The sequence below is a fragment of the Pteropus vampyrus genome, unplaced genomic scaffold (assembly GCF_000151845.1).
Source record: "Pteropus vampyrus isolate Shadow unplaced genomic scaffold, Pvam_2.0 Scaffold200, whole genome shotgun sequence".
NCBI classification, from domain to species: Eukaryota; Metazoa; Chordata; class Mammalia; order Chiroptera; family Pteropodidae; genus Pteropus; species Pteropus vampyrus.
In genome coordinates, this window is record NW_011888981.1 from 2,403,623 (window position 1) to 2,430,235 (window position 26,613).

Consider the following 26,613-nt stretch of genomic DNA (forward strand, 5'->3'; position numbering starts at 1 on the left):
AGAGAAAATGATTTTAGTTACTCTTCTCATTTCTCCCAATAGCTGTATTCTAGATGAGAAGGAGAGAACCTAATTATTACATACAATAGATGCCTTAGGGCAGCAGTCCCCAACCGTTTGGGCACCAGGGACGGGTACTCCTATGAGAATCTAATGCCTAATGATCTGATGTGGAGCTGAGGCGGTGATGCTAGCTCTGGGGAGCGGCTGCAAACACAAATGAAACTTCTGCTGGCTCCCCCACCACTCACCTCCTGCTGTGCAGCCCAGTTCCTAACAGCCATAGCCTAGGAGTTGGAGAACCCTGCCTTAGGGTATTAGGACTTAATTCTCTTGGAAATGTTGAGAATGGCTGATTTAGAATGATGTTCCAACATTTAATTCATAGTCAAATTTATGTAACTTTACCCAAGTTCTCCAAAACAAAGTAATCCAACATAAGGGGTTGAATATAACTGTTTCTGCTTATAATATATTTTTTCCTCTCTCTATTCAGTTTGTGAACAATGACCCTATTGTGATGAAAAAGAAATTAAGAATATAACTGTTACCAAGAATTAGAAACTAAGATTTGCTGAGGGCATTCAAAATCAGCCTCAAGTTCACTTATCTAATCATAATAGTCACATTGACAAGGTCGCCCTAGGACAGTGATTTACAAAGCCTTTATTCTGCTTTAGCCTTGTTTAGTTCACAGCACACTCGCAATCACTAACATCTCTCATCACAATGCTGTGATTCTATGGGGACCCTTGGGGGAGTCGAGGTCTTGGAAAGTCTCCCTGATGATTCTAACTCCCCACCATAAAGGATCACTGCACTAGGATAAAAAACAAAGTTGCTAATAACTATCTAAGCCAGAAGAGAACATATCATCCTACCAGAATAGTCTAGTTTTAAATAGGCATTGACTGAGTTCCAGGATGATACAAGAGCTCAGATCATAATTCATTGTTGTATACTTACTTATTCCCTGCAAAGAATCACTTAATTCTTTCAGAAGAAAGCAAAATCTGGTCAAGAGAAAGGGAAATTTTCTTGTCAATCAACTAATCAACAGTTTTTATGCCTATCGTGTATGCATCAGTGTATTAAGCAATATGTAGGATGTGCAAGGTTTTATAGCAACTGAATAGAAGAAATCAGAACATATTAAATAACTAAAATATAACAATAAATGTTGGACTATGAAGGACTAATTATAAAACCATCTGAGGTGGTTTTAAGAAAAATAAATTCCTAAACCCAACCTTAGAAATATTGACATAAGAGTTATCAGAGGCAGGACCCAGGAATTCTAATTTAAGTCTCCCAGATGATTATGATAATAAAGTTAGGTACTACTACATTAGTAGTAGGAAAATTAATTTTAACTAGTACAGTCAAGGAACACCTTCTCTGTGGAACAAAGAAGCTGAGCTAAGCCTGGAGGATGAGATAGAACATGAACAAAGCAGCAAAGAGAGCAGAGGGCATCTGTGGTCTTGCCTGGAACAGAAACGGTATCTGGGAAAAGGTACTGAGGAAGCTTTGGGAGGTAGAGGATGAGTACCTAAGACAGTCAGAGAAGGCTTTCCCCAAACTGAGTCTTTAAGATTGGGCGGGAGGAATCTGCTAGACAGAGAATGACAGAAAAAAGATTCCAGGCAGAAAATAAATAAATAAATTTGTACAAAAGTATACAGCCATGGAAGGGCAAGGTATGTTGAGTTAACAGTAGAATTTCCATGTGACTAGTGAAGATCAGAATATTTCACCCCAAAATATGCCACTTTGGTATATGGATTATTTTGAGCTGAAGGCAACTGAGAATCAACAGCTGCACAAAGAAGTCTTCTCAGAGCTTCCATTATCTGACTAAAAGCAGAAAGTTCTGAGAAACAAGGACGGCCATAAATCTCCACTCTGGGAGAGTTTTATGATAGTAAAGAAGAAGGTCGGCTTCCCAAGGAGTCTGCACAAGACAAACCTTACCAAAATAACCCTTGTCTTCGATTAGTTTCCCCATATATTTACCTTCTCACAATTTACCACCCCTAGAAGCTCAAAAACCCTTCTTTTTGATTAGTCCCTTCCCCACAATTTATCATCCTTCGTTAAAATGGTTTATAAACTCTCAAGTCTAATTACCTCTCTGAAAGTACTGTGAACATAAAAAAAATCATAATAATATCAATAAAAATGTGCATATGCCTTTTCTTCTGTTAATCCTTTTGTCAATTTAATTAGCAAGCCCCATTGATAAACCTAAAAAGGTAGAGGAAAAAATTTTCTTCCCTTACACTAGAATAGGCAGAGGAGAAGAGAGGAGAGGCCTATGAAGGGTAAGATAGGAGAAGTGATTAATATGATTAAGAAGTAAAAGAATAAAAGGGATTGGAACTCTCAAACCCAAGGGATCGGGTAAATTGCTGGGTGTACATGCATATGATATACGGTGTGACAGAATCCAGACACCACAGAGAACCGATAGATTCATGCCTAGTCAAGAAGGGGCAGCTTTCACAAACCAAGCCAATCATTGCCTTGGGCAATAAGAGTTTGTGCTACCACATCATCTGATTTATTTTGTCAAGAAAACCTAGAAATCCAGATTTTTAGATAATATCTCCCAACTTTTAAATGACGACTCAAAATTCTTTAAATTATTAGGTCAAACAAAACACAATTCTTGGATATGGATGCTAGTTTATCACCTCTAGACTAGAGTCTAATAAATAATTACTGCATCCAAATTGGACCAGTGTTTATCTGGTTCACTATGTGCCTGATTCATGGGTTGGCAGAACATGGCCGACTAGGCTTCAGTTGTGCTAGAAAAATAGAAATCAAGTTTGAAGCTTTCATTCTGGAAATATTTGTTTATGTTCATATCTATAATCATCTATATATCTATATATACATCTTTATTTGTATTTACGTTTATACCTCTACCTCAATTTTAACATAGGCAAGATATTGTTCTCAAACTTTGTTAACATTCTCTAAAAATTGCCCAGGCTCAGAAAATACATGAATATAGACAGAGGCATGATTTGAAAAAAAGCATTATTTAGTAATTTATGAGTATTTGAGACTCTACAAGATTAATTCTACAGGCTAATATTTAGAGAGGGGAAAAGTACTGTTTTCACTATGCAAGCTGGAAAGGACCTTATTTAGCAGCATATACAAACTCTCATTTCATAAGCAACAAGAGCAAATCTATGGTCATTCTCATTTTTTTCCTTGTTGGAGGGCCATTCTAAACACAAATTCATTAAAACTGGAAAATGCTACTATTTTTCAGACTCTGTTATTCGAGAAGGAAAAATTATTATTTTAGGTGCCTATTTAATCAAGTCTTAGAAACCACTCTGTGACAAATGACAAACCTTATGTTCAAGTTTATACCTACTTCATTGCAGTATAAAAATTACCCTTCTATAGCTTACGGAAACAACTTTCTTAAGAATCTCAGCTGCATAAATTTTAACTACTACATAATTCAAAATTTCCCTTATAATCATCTTTAAGGTTATGATATAAAAAGATTCAGTTTCTCTAAAAATTGATATGTTTTCATTTCAATTTTCCCCTTTATATTTTTTTTTCAGAAGTATCAACTATGATTTCTCTTTTCTCTTTTCAGGAAGATCTGGAAAGGCTGGTCTTTGAGATCATTCTTGACTTAAAAACAAAAGAAAACAAAAAAAAACTGTGTTGGCTACCCTCTATTTAATATAACAATTTGCATTACAAAAATAATAAATTTAGGGGTCATCACTTGTGCACTAGTAGTATATGTTACAACTTACATGGAAAAGTGAGTCAAGAATAAAACTTTTAATTTCCCAAATGGATTTTGCATTAAATATTACTTTTTATTTAGCACTTACAACTCTATGAAATGATTATTCCATTTTTATTATAAGGTGATTATGTACAATATATACAAGCTTAAACCAATTCAATAGCTCCATCTTCCTATCTTTTCACATTCTGTTTATAATCCTTATTTGACTAGTCAAATAAGGACTATGAATTCAGGTATGCCTCAGTCTCCAAATTGTCCTTATTGGTCTCACCAGTTTGACAGATCATGAAGCCACCATGCCTTAGTTTCCTCATCTGTAAAACGGGAGTAATACTTACACAGCCTTATTACAACTGCATAAAATATGGATCAATAATACCATGTCAAGCACATACTGGCTACATAATAAATGTTAATCCCTTCTCTCACACTAGATGATGCAAAATAAGGAACTGAAAAAAGGTATGGGGGCATTTATTAGACATGCAAATGTTTGAGAAATAAAATCTACTGGTATCAATGTGAAAATTCTTTAATCAAATGCCTACACATGCAACATTAGGCTAATTTATGGTTAAATATAATTTTCTAAATATGCCTCACTTTGAAAACAAGTTATTTTTCAAAAACTTCTAAGCACATACCCAACCAAAAACTACCAAGAAATAACTTATCGTGAACTGAATGTCACACCCAGCCAAATGTCAAAAGCAACTGCATTACAGCATAAAAGTTTATTCACTGTCTAAAGTGCGTGGTTTAAATATATTCTATTTGATATGGAATGAAGCCCTCCTCTTCCTCCCTCCGCCTTTTAAATTAAGATGCTTAGTTTGAGAGGGTTTAAGAAGAACGCTAAGAGAGGAATGCAAGTTTTCTGAAAATTTCCACGTCAAAGGAAAGTTGACTCCTCCCTAATCCTGAAATACAGCTACTGCAGCCACAAGGAAATCAAAAGTCACGTTTTCTGCGGGTCTGGGCAATTGGATCGTTGACTCCTGTCCTAAGAAATTAGACAGGAGCTTACATGGTTTCCTTTTTTCCACGACCCAAAGCAAAGGATAGAACACGAAGGAAGGGTACGGACAACCACTCCGGCTACTCCCTGGGATCCAGAGACTCTTTCACAGCCAACACCCACCTAAAGCTAGAGACCCCCTTCCCCATCCCCCGCAAGTTCCTCCCCCACCCGCCTCCCCCGAATATTCGCACATGCGTACACCCAATTAAGAGGGGCTAGAACGCTCCCCCTCTTGCCCTGTCCCCACGCCCAGCTGCCACGCAGCCAGTCCTCCTGCCCTTCTTTGGACCGCCAGCTTCACTCTTCAGTACTACGCATGTGCAAAACTGTGCCGCCCGGCAATCTTTCAGCCGGCAGGGGTGGGGGCAGGCGAGACTAAGTTTCTTGCGCACGCTCGGGACATGCGCAGTGCGGGGTCTGAGGCGCCAGCTGTCGATTTGGAAGTTCCGGGGAAGCAGCGCATGCGCGAGTGTACGCGTTGCCGGCGAAGAGGGGAGCCTGACGACTCGGAAATTTGAATACCACAGTAGCATGGAGTGTGACCTCGTGGAGACTGACATCTTGGAGTCGTTGGAAGATCTAGGGTAAGACTGTCAGGGCACGGGTCTCCCAAACCCCGCACTGCCAGCCCGCGGGAACACCTCCTGCGCTCCAGTTGGAGACACCTGCCTCTCCACGCCGCACCCCGTAGCTCCTGGATGTCACCCCCACTATGGCTCCGAGACCCCAGTGCCCCGTCTACTATATGCCCTACCGGGTCGGGGCCCTCCAAATGCGACGCCCCTTGGCCTGCCCTGTGCTCCCTGCAGCCGACTTACCCGCAGCGTTTGTCAGTCATGCGTGTCATTGTCTGGGCTCTTTCTCTCTCCCCCCTCCCTGAGCTTTTCTCCTTGCTCCCCATCCGCCTGCCCTACCCCCTCAGTCTAGAGGTTGCCAAAGTTGATTCTCTGTTTTCCTACTTGTCTTCCAAACTTTCTACCCCTGTCTTGAGTCTCTACCCCTTCTCCAGCCCCACCCCACTTCTCTCAAAAAATCTCCTTTGCCCAGTCATCACTGCATGCACCCAGGCTTCCCTAAGCCACATGTCTATGCGCTGCATCCATTCCGGGAGCTAGCTTATTTGTGCACTAACCTGTCACCACCTCCATGGAAACCACTGGCAGTTTTCCTTGACTGACACTCTACTTCTTTGATCCATTATTAACCCTTACCCCTAGGGTCATCTTCACTCACCAAGTCCCTGCACATATGTTGTGTATTTTGTCTCTCCTCCCGACAGTTAACCAACCATAATTCATCATATCTAGAACCTGGAAATAGGGCTTCTTTTCTCACTGGGTCACCCAGATCAGTGTACTCTATAAAACTTGAAAACCTAGAACCTCTTGGGCTAAATGTGCTTCCAGAAACTGTGCTTCCAGAAACAAATCATATGATGATTAAGTAATTGCCTTATAGATACAGTATTAAAAAAAAAATTACAGACTTAGCTAACTGTATTTATAAAGTAACGAGTCCTTTATCAAAACCTTACCCTAGGCTTTTGCATAACATGGAAACGTTTGAGAGAACCCAGCTTTAGGAAAGGACACTGTGAGGGTTCCCAAACTCTGCCCACTTAAGTAACTTGCTGTTCTGGTAGAAATTTTTAGGAAAGAAGGTGATAGTGCTTATCGCCTTTCTTGGTCAAAGTTAGTTATCATTGCTCTTTTTCTTTTTTTTCCTTTTTTCTTTTTTTTTTTTTTTGAACTTTTTGATTTTTTGTGACTATTCCAGGCTTTAGGGGACTGTTTCTTTGATTAGAGCATAAGTAAAAGTCACATCATTAAAGTGGACTTTTCTGGTGGACATCTCAGACTAAATTGCTTACTCACATGAAGTCATTAATTCATTAAACATTTTTGAGTAACACTTTTTCTGTGTCAGTGTTGGGCTGAGCACTGAACAGTACAAAGTATGGTGAAGAGAAATTCTCTGTAAGAATATGCTGTGAGGAGATCTTAGGAGGGTCCCTTTACTGTAAAAGGAAGTCCTAGGAGCTTCTTAGCAGTGACACTTAAGCTTTGTGTTGAAAGAGCAGTAGGATGAGAAGACAAGGTAAACCTTATTTAAATGTAGTTGGTCTGCATGGATAGAGGTCCCTAACAATTGATGGATTCTGTTTCTTCCCTGTAGAATAAACTAAAAAAAAAAAAAAAAAAAATCTAAGTGTGTAACACAAGAAGAAATCTCAAGGCCTGGTTGCTTTATTCCAGTGTTTAATACGTGGTTTTTGACTCTAGATGCCAGAGTATATATAATCTTATTTTTTGTGTAACATTTTTTTCCATGCCATTCAATGTGTAAACATATAATTGTATTTTAAAAGGATCGAGTATTGTCATTTCTCTTAACATCACTATATCTCTAAACATCAAAGTATCTTAAGCATATTTAAAATGTCTTTAATGAGTGTTTATTAATATTTCATTTAAAAGAAAGTAATATTCTGAAGAATATTTTCAAATTCAAGAATGACAAAATCTTTAATTCTAGCTTTATTCTAGATTGGGGTTTATTATCACTATTGTCTTGTGAACATTTAATAATTTTAAATTACATTTGAGTCATTTACAAAGGATTAGGATTCACTTGTACCAGTTCACTCAGACAACTCACCAGCACTTATTAAATTAATCTTGACATTTCTCTTGGACTACTATGTTTTACTAGTCTTAACTGTCATTAAATATAGGAAAAGGAAATAAATTTGAAAGTTTTTGCTTTTAAAGAAAGTCATTAAAAACTTAACCTAATAGATTTCTAGAAAAAAATACCTAGAAAAGATAACCTAAGTTTTATTTCTGAAATAGTACACTATAGGATAATTAGCTATCACTTATTAATCGAGTTTTATACTCGATTCAGTTAAAGAAAATAATAAGAGCTTGCGGTAAATGTATAGAAGTTGACATAATTTAGTAGTAAATTTGATTCTGTTAAATATTCACATATTTTGAAGTGTTAAATTGCAATTACCATTTACTTTTTATTTTTCTAATGATTTAGTATAGTTCTAAATTTTATATTTGCAAGTTAAGAAGTTGGTCTTCCTAACTTATCTTTATTAAACTATTGCTTAAGTATACAAATAATACATACATACATTGTGTCTATAATGTACTAGGTGTGATTTTATATTCTTCTGAAGTGTGATTTCTTAACTCACCAGTTACAAGGGTCCATTGTTAGAAGATGGCGCTCTGTCTCAGGCAGTGTCTGCTGGAGCCAGTTCCCCTGAGTTTACCAAACTCTGCGCTTGGCTGGTGTCTGAATTAAGAGTGCTCTGTAAACTGGAGGAAAATGTGCAAGCAACTAACAGTAAGTAAACACTCAGTTTTAGGTGCAAAATTTAAAAATAAAATTGGGATATTGTCAGTTGAACATTATCAGTACTTAAGCTGAAATTTCAAGTTCTTTGTTAATATATTTTTTGAAATTTTGTAAAGAAACCAAATACTTTTTTTGCCTCCATTGTTTTCAGAGAAAGGTGATTTCAGAAGTTGAAAAACCAAAATATAGTCATGTCACTATTAAACATTTGTGGAAGTTGAAAAGACCCTATTACTGAGATACAGAAAAATGCAGACAAATATAGTATATACAAACTTTCTATTCTTTGTAAAACATGACTTGTGAGATTTTAAATTGGTGGCTAGATCTAGAAATGAGAATGTTTTTCTCTTAGGACTACCCGATTCCAGAGGTATGTATAGCATGTAAAGTAAATGCATTGTAATTATTATACATGGGGAGAAAGAACACTTTTCTGAGTTTTCTGTATCATATCACTTGATATAACACAACCAGATCCCACACCATCAGATTAATGGCATTGAGAGATGTTTCACATTTGCCAATTTTGTTACTGGTTTAGCACTAGTTTGTTGACTCTGCAAACAGGTGAAGGCTTGGAACCTGACACTCCATCTGGTTCCCTTCTACCATATGTAAACCTATAATAGGAAACAAAGAAAAATGCCCACCTGTGAACCCACCTTAATGGAGAACTATACACATAATCCCATTTTCTTTTTCACAGAATCCCATTGTGAAGAGCTCACTCTTCCAAGTTTAGTATATTTAAGGTGTACATGTTAGTTCATCCAACTCTAAACAAGGAAGCATAATGAGGTTAAATACATTGCCTGAGGTCACACAACCAGTAAGTAGTAAAGCTAGGATTCAACCCCAGCAGTCACTTTTGGGAGCCAGTGCTCTTAAGTTTGCTGCTAGGCCGAACTTTGCAGAGATCGTAGGAACTTTTGAACATGCCTGTACTAGACGGTAACTATTTATAACCTGGAGCCCCATGGTTCAAATGAAAACATTTTGTAGAAGCCAACACATGAAACAGGTAGAAGTGTAGTGGTTCTAGTTGAAGTTGAGAGGGAGCACTTCTAACAGCTCTCATCTTCCCCAGCTGTCTCCAAAGGAGTTCTGTGAAACTCTGGAGTTCGCAGCACACAGTTTGCAAAACCTTGATAATAGAGTCTTCCCATTTTATAGATGAGAAATAGGACCCCGATCGAGTCACTCAAAATTTGTTCATTTTTGCCCCTCTGCGATACAGAACCATCTGAACAGTAAGGAGGAAAGAGCATTATTTTTACTTGGTTCACGCAGTGAGCTCTATGCTTGACAGGTTATGGGCATACAAAACTACAAGTCATATTTACTACCTTCAAATGTAGTCTAACTGGAAATAGATTATTTCCAAATGAAAGAACTGGAGATTAGTACAGTAATTAAATGCCTCACTCTGTGGTTCACAAGGGGAGGAAATCAGTGAGTGCAACAGTACTTGGGGACATTGTCATCGAGGAGCAAGACAAGTGGGCTTTGAGGGGTAGGTGGGATTTGATTGAGGAAGAGAGAATGAGAGGGCATTTCCGTCATAGGGAGTACCTTAAATGAAGGCACAGAAGTAGCACTGAGACCGACCTGTGACAGTGAGGAGACAGGCCTGGCACAAATACAGGAAATATTTGTGGAAGTAGTAGATGACTACTCCATACATTTAGTAGGCACTACTCCATAACAATATGCTGGGAAGGGCAAAACAGAGGCTGTGAAGAATCTTTAAAGGCAGAAAAATTAGGGGAGGTAGAAATTAGGAAGCCATTAAAGATTGTTATTTATAATTATTCCATTCTCGAATAAGGGAGTAACCTAATGAAAGAATTTCAGAAAGAAAATTGTCAGTGGTGTAAGAAAGGAGGAATAAGGGAGAAAAGGAACTTGTGTTAGGAAAATGCCATTAAAAATTTCAATTTATATATGTCTGTTATGCTAATGAGAAAAACAGTTATTTTTATTAAATAAGATTTTAATCTTAAAAGGCCCAGGTGAAGCTGAAGAATTCCAGCTTGAGGTGAGTGGGCTACTAGGGGAGATGAACTGTCCCTATCTTTCACTGACATCTGGGGATGTGACCAAGCGCCTTCTCGTTCAGAAGAACTGCCTCCTTTTGCTCAGTAAGTTCATGGCTACTAGAATGTTTTTTTTATGTTTTCCATGACTAATAAACTAGCTGTTTTGTTTCATTTAGCTTTAATTCAGAATACTTATTTTAAAGAAAACTTTATTAAATTTTCAATTTGGAAGCTGATGGTGGGCCTGTGCACTGGTAGCAGTGTTGTTTTGTAATTGCTATTCCTTTATCATTTAGCTTTGGTGGTGCTCAGGCTGTTGTGCTTTACCTAATGTGACCAAAGGTAGTGTTGGAGTATAGTTCAAGTGTGTGATCATTAAACCTTAGTGTTCTAGACTGAAAGCTCATTTTAAAATAGACTGGGGAAACAGCATGGGAATAATGATTTTTTTAATTAAAATATTTTGTCTCGTTGATATTTCTTTGTTGGTTGTGTAATTGTTTAGGGATATTGGTTTTGTTTGTAAATGTCAAATTACAATGTAAAAATATCTGCAATAATATTTGCTTTGTTCCTGTACTCACTGATCATTCTGGGAAATAAATTATTACAAAAAGTTCTTTCCTTCCATGTTTTTTCTATACTAACTACTATTTCTCTCTCCACCCTGAAAAACAGTAAGTAGATTTTTTTGCCTTAAATAAACTCTTCAATAAACTCAACTAATAGTTTTAATTCAGAATTTTTGTAACATTCTGAGACACATTTAGGTAAAGCTTTGGATAACTGAATATTATAGTTCTTATTATGACAAACAAATCAGAATTTTTAAAATATTGGCTTTACAACCATACTGTGGTTTCTAGAAAATGATACAATTCCAAATTCAAAGATTTAATTAAAAAAGAAAAGTGTTCACAGCCATTATACTTAAACACTGTTATTCCAGAATCACTTTCTTAACTTCCTCTTTGTCAAATGATTGTTACAGGGGCAGGAGTGGGGATATGCCCGTAAGATTAGATATTGCCTTAGATATTGATACTGCTGCTTATAGTTCTTATGCACACATTCAGTAACTTTCAAATCGTATAATTTCTGTAACTGGCTCAGCCACAGTGTACTGTTATTCTTCCTTGGTAGCACTGCTTATCCTTACCAATACCTAATATTTGGCACTTAGAATATGTTATCTTACATAGGAAGACAACAGCTGTGTGGAAAGCCTAGTAATAACCCTAAATAGCTAATTGTTCTAAGAGCTCAGAGTTTGGCCTTTTTAGTGCTGATACTTAAAAAAACCACTCTGCATATAAATCTTAATAAAATGCCTTTAACTCTTTCCTGTTTCTTAAGCAGACTGCACAGAACATGATTATTTTGGAAGCAGAGTCAATATTAATAGCAATTTTAATGTACTATCACCACAAAAACTTTAATATGCAACTATTTGCCTGTCAACTAAATAACTAAGTTATCTAAAGGTTATCTACTCTTGGAACTGTTCACACATACACACTACTCACCTCCCTCCTCTTTATCTTTGCTTTTGCTGTTTCCCCTTTTCGAAAAGATTCTCCTCAGTTTGTATCCTCTCTTTCCTGCTAGTATTTACGTACATGTACTCATTCTCTACTCGCTCTGTATGAATAATTCTCATCTTTCCAAGTGTCAGTTGTCCCATCTTGATGCTATAATTTTAATTCTTCCAGCACACTTACCTTACTGATTTGAATCTTTTAATACATTGTACTTTGAGGGGGGAAATAAACCAAGCTCACTAGAATTGTAAAATAGAATAGTCCAGATGAGTGGCTGAAAAACTCATGTGTCAGATTAAGAACTATTTTGGTTGTTCATTTGGCGTTCTGGTTGTCAGATCATTTCCCTTAGGTAAAATAAGTCAGATATCTGAGTTTCTAATAGATAAAGGTACTAGTCATCTTTTATGCATTTGTTCTTTATTCCTAACTAGATTGTCTGTAGAGGTAATCTTTTTTGTTTTGTGCTATAATATCTCCAGTGCTTTTCCTAGTACTTTGAACACATCAGCTACAGTTAATGTATTTTGATGGTAATTGTATTGGTGAACTAATTTTGTGAATACCTGAGCTATGTTGTCCTAAATTTAGAGAATGAGTTTATTAAATCATATACTATATGATTTTCTAGAACAAGGGTTGGCAAATTCTTTTTTTAAAGGGCCAGATAATAAGTATTTTCGGCTTCGTGGGCCGTAAGGTCTCTGTCACAACTCTTACCTCTGCTGTCGTAGCTTGTAAGCAGCTACAGACAGTCTGAAAATGAGCGAGAGTGGCAGTGTTCCAGTAAAACCTTATTTATTAAAACTGATTGTTTTCATGACAGTGAGATTTTACTATTTGGATCTTTTAACTCATACAGTTTGCTGTATGGAACAAGTTAAGGTTTTTTTTCAAACCCATTTAGAATGACCTATCCAGAAATTTAACTGTAGTCATTATTCTAGAAAAGGAGTTGGCAGCTTTTCAGAAATGATCTACAAAATTATGATCACTATAACTTATAGCATTACACCTTGGGTATAAGAAATGAGATATTCAGGCTGATCATTCATTTTGTTTTTTGTTTTTTAGAGACTTTTTATAAGAGTTTATTTGTGCCAAACTGACGACATATGAAGGGGGGGAGCATGATCTCAAATCCCTAGCTGATCATTCTTCTGTACTTCTAAAATTAAGAGCCCAGAAAATGTCTTTTTCCAAAACTATCTTTCTCATACTGTTAGAAGGTTCTCACTTTGTCACATAACCTGAAATCCTGAGACCCAAAAGATTACCAGTCATCTTTTAGAAAAACTGAAATGTCCTTGGGAAGATTAAAGGAATAAGATTGAATATTTATATCTTCACCTTAATTACCTGAAGCAGATTGCAGCCCTCATTATACCTGACTGCAATCAACACAGAGGGGATGATACTACTACAAAAGGACTCTGCCAAGAAATAATTAGAAAGTTTTATTGTTTTTTAGGGGAGGGGGCAAGAATGAGGAAAGTAGGAGGGAAAGGGAATACTGAGAAGAATACAGATGGAAGAAAGTTTCTTTTGAATAGCGGGAGGATGACATTAGGCAACTAGAGACCATAAGAAAGGAGCTTTTGGGAGTTTAGTGCCTTCCCTCTTCTCCTATAAGTTACACTTTGGCTACTAAATAATATTTCACACTAGGGCTAAACATAGTACCTAAGTATTGGAAAATAAGAGGGCAAGATAGTTGTATCAGAGGTACATATCATGGTAAGAAGTAAAAAAAAAAAATATCCTTTTTAACTGTTGCTGAAAATTGGTCGCCTGCCACCTTTTGCAAATTTGTTAACAGATGCCAACCCCTGTTCTGTAGGTTCCTTAATAATGAAATGCAAAAATCCACATATTTAGATGTGATCTACCTTGATCCTTTGGTTTCAAAGAAGAATCGCTTATTTTTAAATCAACCTTTAAATATATATTGGTTAAATACCTGAATTACAGAACACGTTTATATGTTATGTCATTTGAGGTAAAAATGGTTTTCTTTTCTTGTTTTTATCCATTCTTGCAGCTTTAAAAGTTACATATCATTAGGTCTATAGAGTTGTGACTCCAGACTTATGACTATTAACTGTAGCTGTATCTCATTTTGAAATCTTATTTTGTTTACTTCAGCATACCTCATCTCAGAACTAGAAGCTGCCAGAATGCTCTGTGTGAATACTCCTCCAAAAAAAGCTCAAGAAGGAGGCGGTAGTGAGGTCTTTCAAGAGTTGAAAGGCATATGTATTGCTCTAGGAATGTCCAAACCTCCAGCCAATATAACTATGTTCCAATTCTTCAGCGGGATTGAAAAAAAAGTAAGACCTTTAGTAAGACCTTTAGTACCAGATTGTAGTGTATTAAAGGCATAGTCCTGCATTTGTTTGAAATGAAGAAAGTTAATTTCTCTTAATGGGAACCTAATGGGCATATTATTAAGTAATTGTTACTAAATGAGTTTTGGGTTTTAAATCCTAGATGCCTTACAGAGAAATTAGTATTTTAGTATTTTCTAACATGCTAGTGTATTTCTTTTTCAAAAAAGAAACTTTACACTTTGATTGATAAACTAGATATAATGTAAAAAGAATTAAGAATTAAGTCCTTTAAAAAATTACTTTATCATTGAACTTCGATGCAATTAATTTTTAAAGTCTTTATCATTAAATGTGACCACCCTCTTCCCCAGTGACTGGACAGAGAAGGATGTTAATGTTCTTGGTTTTTAATCCAGTCACTTCGAGTCTTATGTGTTTCAATTGGCAAAATAGATTTATTGACTGCTAACATAATCTAGTATGTGACAATAAGTCAGAATTATTTTTATACCACACATTATCAACAGTTAAGAGGGGTTTTTTTTAAATAATTGATTAGGAACAAGCAATTTTAATTAAATAATGAATAGAAGAGAATATTTGTTATAGCAGAGTTATTCTCTGTATGCTTATCTGCTGGACTCTGAGAATTGGTACATTTGTGTTGTGGGGCAGATGGATACCACGATGCACAAATATGGCTGAACTCTACAGGGGAGCAGCAGTGTATCCATAGTCCATATTTTTCTGTGTGTACATTCATCCATTCAGTAAATGCACATTGAGTGCCCGCTGTTGTCGGGCGTGTTCTAGGTGCAGTGAAGGAATCACGCTTCCATAGGCACGTGAGGAGTGGGACAAGTGAGTGTCTTTATTGTGTGGGCCTTGAACATTTCAAAACATCCTCCACCTTTGCCTCTGTCAGGAATCTTCTTTTGATGACAAGATATGATGGGACTTGGGAAGATGAGGATATGTGTTACTTTTAGATTTGTTTATTCATTCATTTATGTTTTTGTGTCAGTTAAAGGAAACATTAGCAAAAGTTCCACCTAATCATGTGGGAAAGCCTTTATTGAAGAAGTCAATGGGACCAGCCCACTGGGTGAGTAGTGAACATCTTGGGTAAATTTGTAAGGAACCATCTATTTATCAAGATATTTATGTCAACACTTACAGTTTGTGCTTTTTAAGTTATATTTTCTAATATGTAGTTTCCTAGGTGGACATCCTTAGAATCGTTTTTGTGAATCTTAAGATTTATGCAGAATAATTTTACTTGTGTAAGATTAGGAGCACTTATCTCATAATTTGTAAATATTTCACACAGCTGATTAAAGTAAATTCAGGTTCAATATGATGCATGTTTCTAATTGCCAAATAGGTTGTTGCCTTCAAGCCAAGAACTTCATTGGGCTGAGCTTCACACAGTGAATTAATTATGAGAGAGCTAAATGGGAATTTGTACTTTACGTGTTCCTTATTATGTTTTGAGACATTATTTTGCCTGTCATTTAAATAACAGCTTAAGTTGTGCTCAGTACTGGGGATTCAATTATGAATGAAACAGATAGTTTGTGCCCTTTTTAAACAGGAGTCAAGCAGATTTAAATACTATTTTGTTTGTTTTGTTTTGTTTTAATTTTGTTTCAGGAAAAGATAGAAGCAATTAACCAAGCCATAGCCAATGAATATGAAGTTCGGAGAAAGCTGCTAATAAAACGTTTGGACGTCACTGTCCAATCTTTTGGTTGGTCTGACAGAGCTAAGGTACACATGGAATAATTTAAAAAGACAGAGTATTTGTAGACATGACCCTTAAGCATTCCTAGTACCATTGAGATACAGTGTCGACTACAAGAGAAATATGTAGGAGACACACAGGAACTTTAATGAGCTGCTGAGTGACAGTTCTTTCAGCTATTCAGCAATAATGAAAACATTTATTTTTCAGTTTTTAAATATTTTTAACAAAACTGTATGTCATAGACCCTACTGGGAGTACCCATTTGTTGAGAAACTACCTGAAAATTACTAAAATAATAAATTTTTAAATTATTTGTTTACTGTACTGTAAGCTAACAATATTATCTGCTAATTAAATTTAGAAATACCGGATTTAGCAAGACCAGATATTATGATATGTTTATAGAGAACAGGAGAATCTGGTAAGATTGATGTTTCATTTCAGCTTAAATGAGATATTCCAGGTAAAAGTCTTTGGTCATTCAGCAGATATTTATAAAATATCTAGTATATGATCAGTAAGTGGGGATTAATGGGCATAACTGACTAATTTGACCTTCTCAGAACCTGGAAATGGAACTAATCCTCGACTTTATATGGAGGTTGGTCCAGATGTATTAGTATTGGATGCTCTCTTAATAGTGCATTTATTTTTGAAAATAGATTTTTCTCTGAACTTTAGTGAATTGTCTCAAATTGTTTTTCTTTAGTTCTCTAATAATCCTGCTACTATGTTAGTTTCACCTAAAATCTTTAAACCTTAGCATAGTCCTATTTGGCTGCTAAATTGTTGGGGTAGATGTTTATTGCATTACAATATTTTAGTGTTGGAGAAGGGTCTTAGAGATGCGTCTTAACTCCCCTCATTTTGCAAGAAAAAAATGGAGACCCAGATAAATGGGAGACTTTCCCTAATATTTCACAGTTAGTCCATAGTAACACCAGGAGTAAATTGTTCACTTCTGTGATTGCTATTTAGGAAATACCAGCCCTTTCTTAAATTATCTTTGATAAAAACAGTCATTTCACTCTCAGCATGGTAGATACACTTCAGAAACAATAACCCGCAACTCTCAACCAGGAAAACATGACGATTGACCAGAGTGCACTGACTGAGGCATTGACACTGCAGTTCTGGTCTTGGCACTGCCATTAACGGACTTTACAGTTGACTTCGCGGTACCCTTGTCTGAGTTTCCGTTTACTCTCATTTTTGACATCTTTAAAATACCATGTTAAATCTAGGTGACATTTAAGATTCTTTTGAACAATAATACACAGTGATCACATGAAATATACAAATACATTGAGGAAGATGAGGAAGGACTACACAAACTACTTGCACAAATCCCTTTTCTCATCTAATGGAATTTATGTACTGATATCTCACTTTGAAACTTTGTTTGAAATTACTTCACATAATGAAATTTATGTACTCATGTCTCACTTTGAAATTGCATTTTAAATCAATTTTATTTGAAACCTACATGACACCATTTTCTCAAAGGTGTTTGTTTCCATTCAACAAACATTGAGCACCTATTTAGGTATAATAGTCCCAAATAATCTTGATACTATGAGAAAAATAAATATAATGCTTATTATATTTCTATTAAATGGTTAAGATAGACCCTTTTTTCTTATTTATAATAGAGGAAAGTATTAAATAGGGTATCACTTTTATAAGAATTGTATCATGGTATCATAATTCATACAAATTAGCCAACAGTTTTGATCTCATAGTAAGCAAAGATGGGAAAATTAAAAAGCAAATGATCTGAGACAAATGGCAGGGGGAAACTTTTTACCTTTTTAGCCCCATAGTCCAAAAGGGAGCTCTTCCACCTCCCGTACCCCTCCTTCCCCTTATCTCCAAAATACCATCATTTCTTGCTGTATTGTAAGATAATTGTTGACTCGGTAGGAGCAGTGGTGAGTATATAACTTCTTTCCTCCCAGCTAGAGCTTAGTAAATATTATCAGACATTTTGGAAATCTTATTTGAGTGTTTCTATGTAATTTGAAAATTGATATTTGTCTTTGAACACTTTCTTTCAACAGAGTCAGACAGAGAAATTAGCAAAGGTTTACCAGCCAAAACGTTCACTCTTATCTCCTAAAAGTACTATTTCTGTTGCCCACCTTTTGGCTGCAAGACAAGACTTGTCAAAGATTTTAAGGACAAGCAGTGGCTCTGTAAGAGAAAAGACCGCCTGTTCCATCAATAAGGTGATTAGAGTACCTTTAGCTTTCTCACAAATACATTTATTTCTATTTACAAAATAAAGTAGTTTAAAATAATCTTTCTTGTCCTGTAGGTGTTGATGGGCAGGGTACCTGACAGAGGAGGTAGACCCAACGAAATTGAACCACCGCCCCCAGAGATGCCACCATGGCAGAAAAGGCAAGATGGACCCCAGCAGCAAACAGGAGGCCGAGGAGGAGGGCGAGGTGGTTATGAACAGTCCTCATATGGAGGACGAGGAGGTCATGAACAAGGAGGAGGGAGAGGTGGACGTGGTGGCTACGACCATGGTGGCCGAGGGGGAGGAAGAGGAAATAAGCATCAAGGAGGCTGGACAGATGGAGGGAGTGGAGGAGGAGGTGGCTACCAAGATGGTGGTTATCGAGATTCGGGCTTCCAGCCTGGTGGCTATCATGGTGGCCACAGTGGTGGCTACCAAGGTGGTGGTTATGGTGGCTACCAAACATCTACATATACAGGAAGTGGATACCAGGGTAGTGGCTACCAGCAGGACAATAGATACCAAGATGGCGGGCACCATGGTGATCGAGGCAGTGGTCGCGGAGGGCGGGGTGGCCGTGGAGGCCGAGGTGGACGCGGAGGCCAGGGGGGAGGTTGGGGAGGAAGGGGGAGCCAGAGTTATCACCAGGGGGGACAGTTTGAACAGCACTTCCAGCATGGAGGATATCAGTATAATCATTCTGGATTTGGACAGGGAAGACATTATACCAGTTGAGGCTACAGAACCTTTTATTTTGCTAGAGCTCAAGTAATAGAAACTTAAGTTTCAGAATCCTGAATCCAGCATTGATTTTGAATTACTGTGAGGCCACAGGTGGCAGGCAGATTCCTGCTTGGCATAAGCATTTGTAGGTCTTCATTCAATTCCGTTTTTTTGTTGTTTTTTTTTAATGGACTTACATAATGCTGTTTATTTGAGAAACGCATACAACATCTCTCCTTTGTATGAAGACTTTTTTAAAAGGTAATTAAAATTGCCTTTAATTGACCAGTAGACTAATTCCACAGTCAGACATGCATACTTTTTTGAAAAAATTACTTGAATAAGTAGTTTTCATGTTTTCAATATGCGGTTTTGAAAATGAGGATTCTCCTAGATTTTTTTAGGTTTGCAACTAGGAAACCATCCTCATATTAACAAGGCATTTATATGTTTTCCTTATACTATTCTAATGACTATTTTCCAAGCACAGTTCTGCCCTAATTGGCTTTTTATTTGGAGAGGTTATGCCACATTTGCTTTATGATAGAACTTTTAGGTCAGTTCCTATTAAATGAGCTCTTCTGCAGATAGCACATTCAGTAGCCTTATCCTTTTGATGGAATATTATACCACAAGCTGTACTCTGAAAACCTTGAACACGGCCAAAATCCATAAAGATTATAAAAGCAAACTAAGTTGTGAACCTATAGTACATGTAGGCATTTAGTTAAGTATAGCAATTCAAAATGACCTGCATTCATTCAAAACAAGTTCCTCTTTCGACCTTATTTTTACTTGAAATCTGCTAGAAGAAACAGCAAACAAATTTGTTTTATGCACGAGTTAATACCACTGGCTCAGCAAATACAAGTTAGTTTGCTTTGGGCAGGAGACTTTTTTGTAATGGAAGAAATGCACTACAGAGTATGGACAGACTTTTGCTTAGTGCGGGAGGCCCTTTATTATTGCTGCAGAAAACAAAAGCCTGGCTGAGTTGATGTTTTACATTCTCCTTTACTGAAATCTACATGACATGACGCTTCTTGCTGGGTTTTTGTATACTTAAACATTGTCAAGCTGTGAAAATGGCGGGAGGTGTGCTTTGTGTGAAAGATGAGCAATAAAGTATCTGTACATTCTCTCTCGTTTGAGTTTTATTTTAGCTTTTTTTAAAACAATTATTCTGGATACTTGCTTAAAACTTAGGAACTAAGGCCTTTGCTACCCCAAGGATTCTTGAGTGTTCCCTTAAAACAACTCGTAGTAAAAGATACCCCTTACCCTAAAAACTTAAGTAAATTGAAAAATAGGTGTTTCCAGATTTACTTTTTATTATGTTATATCCAGAAAACATCACTACTCACCTGTGGCCACTGGGTGTAGCTGTTGCTATGCGATTATTAAGCAAAGATAAATTATGGCCCTGATTTTTTAGGGTTCTTTGTTTTATTTTGTTTCTCCATTCTTCTTAAGAATGAGGGACATTTTTCTTAAAATGAATGAATTAAAAAAAAAAACAATGTTTGTAAAAGTAGCATTTCCTTTTCTTGGACTGTTTAAAGAATCAACTTGTCTTACCATTAAAAATATCCAGTTTACTGTGGAGATAAACACATTCTTTTGATAGCTACAACCATTTTTGAAAGCCTGCCTTAATCATTTTATTTTACCTCTATTAGATTTTTCAGCTACCTTTACTATTCTAAAATATTCAAACTTGAAGACAAAATAATTTTATCATTAAAAATTTTAAAGTCTGTCTCAAAAGTTGTAAATATATGCTGTTAAAATGTTTAGTATGTATAGGAGTTTCCTATTAGAAATAAAACTGTCAAAGTTTCTTAAAATGGCTTAGAATGTATACATATTTACCTTAGCATTTGCTTTAATCTCTTGTAGGCTCACACTCCACAATATAATGATTATGTTTTATTCTTGACATAATTTTGGTTTATTTTTATGATTAGTAGATTGATTTTCACATAAATAAGAAAGCAAATGATAACATTTCTCCATGCTGGCCCTAAAATTTGCCCTTTGATTTTTCTGCTTCAAACCAGAAAGTTTTCACATTAGGAAACTATAAAAGGATTGCCTTTTAGTTTCTTTTGAACATAAAGTTCTCTAGAAATAGGATATTTCAAACCATTAATTTTGTTATATTAAAATAAAGTTCTTAGATTTCTTAAAGCATGTCTGTTAATCTTACATTCTTAACCTTTACTAGTAGTAATGATTCACTGGAATAGGGAATGTGGGAATTCCCTGGAGAAACAAAAATTTTAGGAAATTTTCTACGCGAAATTGGAAAACATTGTCTCTTACATAGACTGAAGCAGAAGTACTTTTTGTTAGTGTTTTGTTTCCTCCCTGTGCCAGGAACTAGAACCGGATGTCAACATTCTCTATGAAAATTATCAGATATGCCACTGTCATTTCCATTTTTTGCTCTAGACCCAAAAACTGAACTGGCGTTCAACTGTGCTGGACATAGTATAAAATAAATTCTTGCTAAGGGAAAGCATTTGAAATCGCTTCTACATAAGCTTAACTGTTATCCCACTGCCCAAATTACTTTGATATTTTTTAAGGTTGTACCCATTCTACCTTTTTTTATCCACCTATTTATCTTTTTGAAAATATATTTTAATAATTATTAATAATCCACCTATTTATGATTGAATAAATACATGATCATCTTCCCTTTAAATTAGATGGGTTGTGATTTTTTTTTTAAATATATTTATCACTAACAAAACTCCATGTTTTTCTTGTTTCCTTACTAACGTGATTCTAATCACTAGAAATGTTCTTTTTGTTGATATTTAGTGCCATATTTCCACATTTGTATACATTAACGTATTCTGAGGGTTCAAACCACTGAGGCATGTATGCATGTCAGTGTTTGAACTCATTCTTCAAGGGTGCTTTTAGTCACCTGCAAAATTATGTCGTTTTGTAAAAGTTGCATAAACATAACTGTTGGCACAAGAACTTCCATAGTAAATCATTCACTGTCCACTAAATGTAAGTGAAGAAGCTTTGGGTGGAAATAGAAAAATTAAACACGTTCCACAGGAATTGGAGGGCAAGAAAGTTTTGTATACTGTCAGTCTCAACATTGCTTCTTTATATCCTTAAAGAAGTCCCATTCAGCTAGCCTTCAGATGGTTCTCCAGGGTGATTGTTCTATTATTTAGTTGTAACTTTGATGTGGTCATGGGAGGAGGCAAGCGCAGCATTTACCTGCTCCACCATCTTGACTGAAACTCTGGAAGGAAAATTTTGAAAAAAGTCTATTAAAATGGCCAGTGGTTAAATTGTTATAATTTCTTCAAGAAGAAGAAAAAGACCTGCAGTTCAATCAGCACTTGAGTGCCTGACATATTCCAGGCACTGTGCTGTGCATTTGAAACAAAGATAAATTAGAAAGTCCTTGCCTTGGATAATGTCCAGTGGCAGAGCTAGAAACATAATTGTAGCATAACATAATAAAAAATGAAAGTTATGCCAGGGTATTAGGATGGCACAGTGTTCCATATTGCTCATATGAGGTGGAAATTGGCAGAAGAAGTTGGAAAGTTTGCAGGAGTCAGGTAATAGAGGGCTCTACATACCTTCCTAAATTTAGCATAACTTGGACCTAGTTTATGTGCCTTAGTATGCCAAAGTATATAGCATAATCACATTTAGATTCTGTATAAATCATTGGCTAAGAAGTAAAGAACAGATTTAAGGCAGGAGGCAAAGATTGAAATGAGAAGCATAGAGCTTAAACTAATGTGTAATAATATGAATAGAGAAGGGACAAATATGGGAAATATTTAGGTAAAATTATAGGACTATTGGTTGGAGTAAGAAATTAGTATGATGCCTATTTTGTAATAGGCTGAAAATATCAATTATAATCAAAATTATAAGAAGGAGAAAAGGTATGCAGGGTGGAGGATGATTTCAATGTACCCAAAAATGACTTCAATCTCTATGCCTATCTAGCAATCACTATATCTGTACCTTAATGCTACTTTTTATGTGGCATTTACGAGATGGTTGAGATAAATCAGATTTTCGTGGTGACGGTATGAAAAATACTGTCAAGTACTCAGAGTGGATCAATTTATTCCTAGCCATACATAGCTTATCAAGGCCTTAGGTAACACCATCTCTAATGTCTCCTACCTGCTTCTGAATCCTTTCTCTATCAATAGAGACCAGTTAATGTGTAGAAGACCAATCAAAAGCCAACTACACTAATGTGAAACTACAGAGAAACCGGTTTTATTCTAACGCTCAGTTATCAGAAATTAATGAAAATATTCAAATGAAATAAGCAGAAAGTCGGTTTCAACCTAAAGAGATGAGCCAGAGCTATTCTGTAATCTTATTCACAATGATGATGAAATATAAAGTCTTGCAGAGCTGTTTATCTGGTAACTTCTTACCCGGTTATTTAACTGCTTACTGTGGAAAAACAAAAGTAACAGAAAATATGTTTTCCCTAGAGGCACTTAACTCTCTAACAAACTAGGGCAATGAAATGTGTACCCATATTAAAATTTAAAGCCATGGGTAGATGCAACAAATACTTGCCTAACAATTCATTTAGAGCACCAGGAGGCATCAGGACTCAGAACACTAGCTCAGTGCACTAGCTCTGACTGAGCAAGCTGTTTAACATACCAAAACCATAATCTTCCAATCTATAAAATGAGACTAGTAAGTAGTTTGCACCTTTATAGAGCAGATTAACTGTGTGGATTAAGTGTGATAATCTGTGTAAAATGCCTACCACAGTGTATGGCACATAATATGCACTCACTTTAGCTACTATCAATACAGAAGTAATTATAACTCAGAAACACCTTGAACATAGCTTAGAGTTAGTGTCTCTCTTCCTTTCATGGTTCAAGTTTGGAACAAATGTTGCAAAGAAATGTATAGCACTCAGCTCTTCATACAACTTCAAAACAGCTTAAAATATTCTGATTGCTCACACACAGAACCTGTGATGGGTAATCTGTTCTGCATACCTTTGCTTTTCAAGTTTTTCTTTTTCCTAAGGCAAGAATCTTTTCCATCAGATTTAGTGTGTGGCTGGATAACAGCAGCTGTGTAACAGCATTGTTAAGGAAAACAAAGGGAGTGAATTGAAGATTAGGAGATTCATTGATTGTTAGGTCATCTTAACAGAATTCTTTTTATATCTCTTTCGAATATTCCCTCTAGTTGGGCTTTCTTTTTCTTTTTTCTTTTCATCTGGAACAGGGTGAAATAAGAAGGTAGGATGATGCCTGTGGTTTAGCATAGTACTTTTTAAAATGGAATAAGCAATAATACACAGTCACTGCAAGAGATACGCTGCTGGGACAGGCTGCTTTAAGTAAGAGAATCAATTTCCAGACCCTCATCTTCCATAAGTACTCTTTACCAAAACTAGCTGAGAAAATTTTTCCCACTTAACCAAAAAAAAAAAAACCCCACATGAATATCATATCTTTCTCTTGTGAATTGTCTCAGAGTGTAAAACTCTTTAAAGGTGCCAAACACAGAGACAGTTACAAAATTGGATTCAAGAAGCCTCCTTTAACATCCATTCAAAGCGATACAGAGAAGCATGAGAACTACAGAGACTGACTAAATATTAAACCAAGTAGAATTCAGAGCCTGATAAATGCCGCTAACACATAACCTGGCAGATCAGCCATATGACCAGACCAGGAGGAACCTACAGAACATCTGAAAGGAATCTCAGAACATTCCTTCAGAGATTACTAACAATTGTTTGCCCATACCAGAAACGTGGCATACCCATATCAAGAAAGGAAAACAGACTTTATAATTTTCATAGAAACTAAAAACCAGACATAAACCCAATTCCTCAAATACTCAGGGTCTCATTCTCTGACTCTTAAGAGGAGACCACGCTCTGTCTACAGAGTGTTATTCCTTCTCTAATATTTTCCTTTTGTCTCTCTGGTTCGAGATCGAATTCTTTCCTGGGCGGAGTCAAGGACCCTCCCTCTCTCGGTTTTGGACTGGAGTCTCCACTTGTGGGATTTGCCCTGTCCTGCATCAAAAGCATTCTAGCCCTTTTGATCCCTTTATACTTATTTCTCTGAAGGGTCAAATTGACCTAAGGATAATATGAGTTCAGAGCAACCAAAATAGTGTTTCTTAGTTTTATGGGTTCCTTTAAAGATAACGAGACTATTTTACAAAACCAAATCTGTTGATATACATTGGATAAAACTCACAAATGTTGAACGACTTCTTTCAGATTCAGGCGTTTTTATGCCATGAGGTAGTTAAAACTTGTATTATCGAATGTTATGAGATATTTATTCCAATCACAGTCAATGCTCATTTCCTTTTGTGGCAAATAATAAACTTATTTAAATTTATGATAAAACATTTTGTATATAAACTTAAAAGTGTGCAGGTGAGCAGAAAGGCTTAAAGACCACTAATTGGTAAATGTCTTCATATTTGTCTGAGGGACACATGTTATTATTAATCCACTGTCCTAGACCAAAGGGATCTCTGTTTACATATTGTAAACTACACAAGCCCCTTTTTGCAGACAAAACCTCTACTACCTTGTCACTATATAGAACATCGCCTTTGAAGTCATCTTAGCTATAGGAAAAAATAAGAGCTATAGGAAAATTACTGGAAAAGGGACTATATTAAGTTTAAAAAATTGGTTCTTATCTCAGTTCTGCTAATAAATAGTTGTGATTTTTCTATTTCATTAAATGATTATTAAAAGCATGACTGCATTCTTCTGCAGTCATTCCTTAGGAATTTGCTACAGGGGAACATTTGTCATCTTTGTTCACCTTGCCTCAATTTGTTCCTCGGTGACACAGACCCTAAGGGGGGTCCATACCATTTTATCATTATTATTAAATTTTTGAATAGGTAATACATGGCTCAAAATTCAAAATGTAGAAATAAGTTATTCAGTGAAGTCTCCTCAATTTTGCCCCTCAGCCACACAGTTCCCTTCCCGCAGACATCTAATTTATTAGAGGTGTGTCGTGTGTGTGTGTGTGTGTGTGTGTGTGTGTGTGCGCGCGCGTGTCCTCTTTCAGAGATATTGTAAAGATATAAAGAAAATAAATTCATTTTTTTCTCCCATTTGTACACAAATGATGGCATGCAATACATATTGTTTTTCACCTTGATTTTTATTTAAAATTTATCTTGGAGACCTTTCCTTATTAATTCATAAGGAGTTTCTTATTTTCTTAACATCTTAATGGTATTACACTGTATGGATGTGACCGTTTATTTAACCAGGGCGTTATTAATAGGTATTGGATTATTTCTATTTATTTCCTGTCTTGAACAAGACTGTTGCAAAATACCATGTTCACTTTGTATTTGTCTTAATATCTAAGTATATCTCGAGAGGTCACAAGACCCTAGATTCTGGAACATACTGCTGGAGTTTGAAGCCTGGCTCCACTTACTACCTGTGTGTCCTTGGGCCTATTACTTAACTTCTCTGTGCCTCAAGTTTCTCATCAGTAAGAACTCAAGATAACACAGAGATTCAATGAATTGCCCTATATAAAATACTTAGAGCAGTACCTGACAAACAATAACTTCTGTGTTAGTTGCTGCTACCACTGCTATTGTTAAAATTATCATTAGGATAAAGATGTGGAATTACTAGGACAAAAAGAAAATACATATTTAATTTTGATGGATATTGACAAAATGGTCTTCATAGAAGTTCTACAAGTTTACATTCCCGACAGGGATGTATGAATAGGAAGTCTGTTTCCCCA

General features: G+C 36.1%; 1 protein-coding gene across 2 annotated transcripts; it reads left to right on the plus strand.

Annotated features, from left to right (window-relative positions):
• The first annotated feature begins 5,212 nt into the window (after positions 1 to 5,212).
• On the plus strand, positions 5,213 to 19,958 carry FAM98A (family with sequence similarity 98 member A). 2 transcript variants are annotated; one of them, XM_011372096.2, is made up of 8 exons: positions 5,213 to 5,401; positions 8,029 to 8,177; positions 10,199 to 10,333; positions 13,918 to 14,102; positions 15,127 to 15,207; positions 15,756 to 15,872; positions 17,910 to 18,077; positions 18,167 to 19,958. In XM_011372096.2, the coding sequence occupies exons 1-8, from the start codon at positions 5,349 to 5,351 to the stop codon at positions 18,827 to 18,829; spliced, it is 1,551 nt and encodes a 516-aa protein (XP_011370398.1). In that variant the 5' UTR covers positions 5,213 to 5,348; the 3' UTR covers positions 18,830 to 19,958. The 2 variants fall into 2 exon arrangements, with proteins under 2 accessions (XP_011370398.1, XP_023393561.1); XM_023537793.1 differs by lacking the exons at positions 5,213 to 5,401; positions 8,029 to 8,177; positions 10,199 to 10,333 and having other exon boundaries at positions 13,931 to 14,101.
• Positions 19,959 to 26,613: the final 6,655 nt, after the last annotated feature.